Source organism: Arachis ipaensis, chromosome B01 (genome assembly GCF_000816755.2).
Source record: "Arachis ipaensis cultivar K30076 chromosome B01, Araip1.1, whole genome shotgun sequence".
NCBI lineage: Eukaryota > Viridiplantae > Streptophyta > Magnoliopsida > Fabales > Fabaceae > Arachis > Arachis ipaensis.
The window spans coordinates 2509366-2510283 of NC_029785.2; the positions used below are offsets into that span (position 1 = coordinate 2509366).

General features: G+C 31.9%; 1 protein-coding gene across 1 annotated transcript in view; it reads right to left on the bottom strand.

The window, feature by feature from the left end:
* Positions 1-521, bottom strand: part of LOC107615970 (probable glutathione S-transferase parA) — a 1664-nt gene extending 1143 nt beyond the window's left edge. The window contains exon 1 of the mRNA XM_016317982.2: positions 135-521. Within this exon, the coding sequence (XP_016173468.1) occupies positions 135-470 (336 nt within the window). The 5' untranslated portion in view covers positions 471-521. The remainder of the gene's footprint in view (positions 1-134) is intronic.

The window sequence follows — 918 nt, forward strand, 5'->3', positions numbered from 1 at the left end:
TATACTATACAACATTAGTGTAATTTTAGTTGAATAAAATTAGTATAATTGCTAGTGTACAAAAATATTGATACAAATATTTAATCTTATACTGGTATACGTATAATGAAGAAACATAAGATAAAGTACATAGTTATATGACTTACATTTTTATCAATGTAATTGCCCCAAAACCTTGCTTGGGATCTCTTGTAAGGATCAGAGGGAAGTAGAGAAGGTTTATGGTTCCAAACCTCATCGATGTACTCAACTATGTTGAGAGATTCACAAATGGGTTTACCATTATGAATCAAAACTGGGATCATTTTGTGAATTGGGTTCATCTCCAAAAGCAGAGAACTTTTAGCTTCAAAATCTTCTTGCCTACACTCATATGAGACACCCTTTTCTTGCAAAGCAATTTTCACCCTCATCCCATAAGAGCTTGGCCAGAAATCCAACAATACCACATTGTTGTTGTCTTCACCCATTTGCTTATATTTAATTTATATCTAGATTGCTAAGATTAAGTTATATTGTTCTTATGGATTTGGGGTATTTATATATACTTGTGTATTATTACTTGTTTGCACAAAAAATGTGACGCATCAAAAAGGGTTGACCAATGCTGGTGTCATTGCTCATGTTGGATTTTGATATCTATTTTTGTTGTGATCCTCCTTGTTCTCCAAGTACAACTTTTCCTTTTGATTTTGATATGCTTAGTGATAAGAGAAAGTATCTCATGCTTTTGCAATATTTAATATTTCTTTGGTTGAATCATACCCCAGTTAGTGTATATATGGTGCCTCATTAGAACCATCAAAATGTGAAAGGAATAAACTCACATAATTTTGGTATATTTTTATTGGATACCAATTTTGACCCGGCTACGGTGCTCTAAGCTAATTGTACCTTTTTTTTTTTTTGTATTATCTA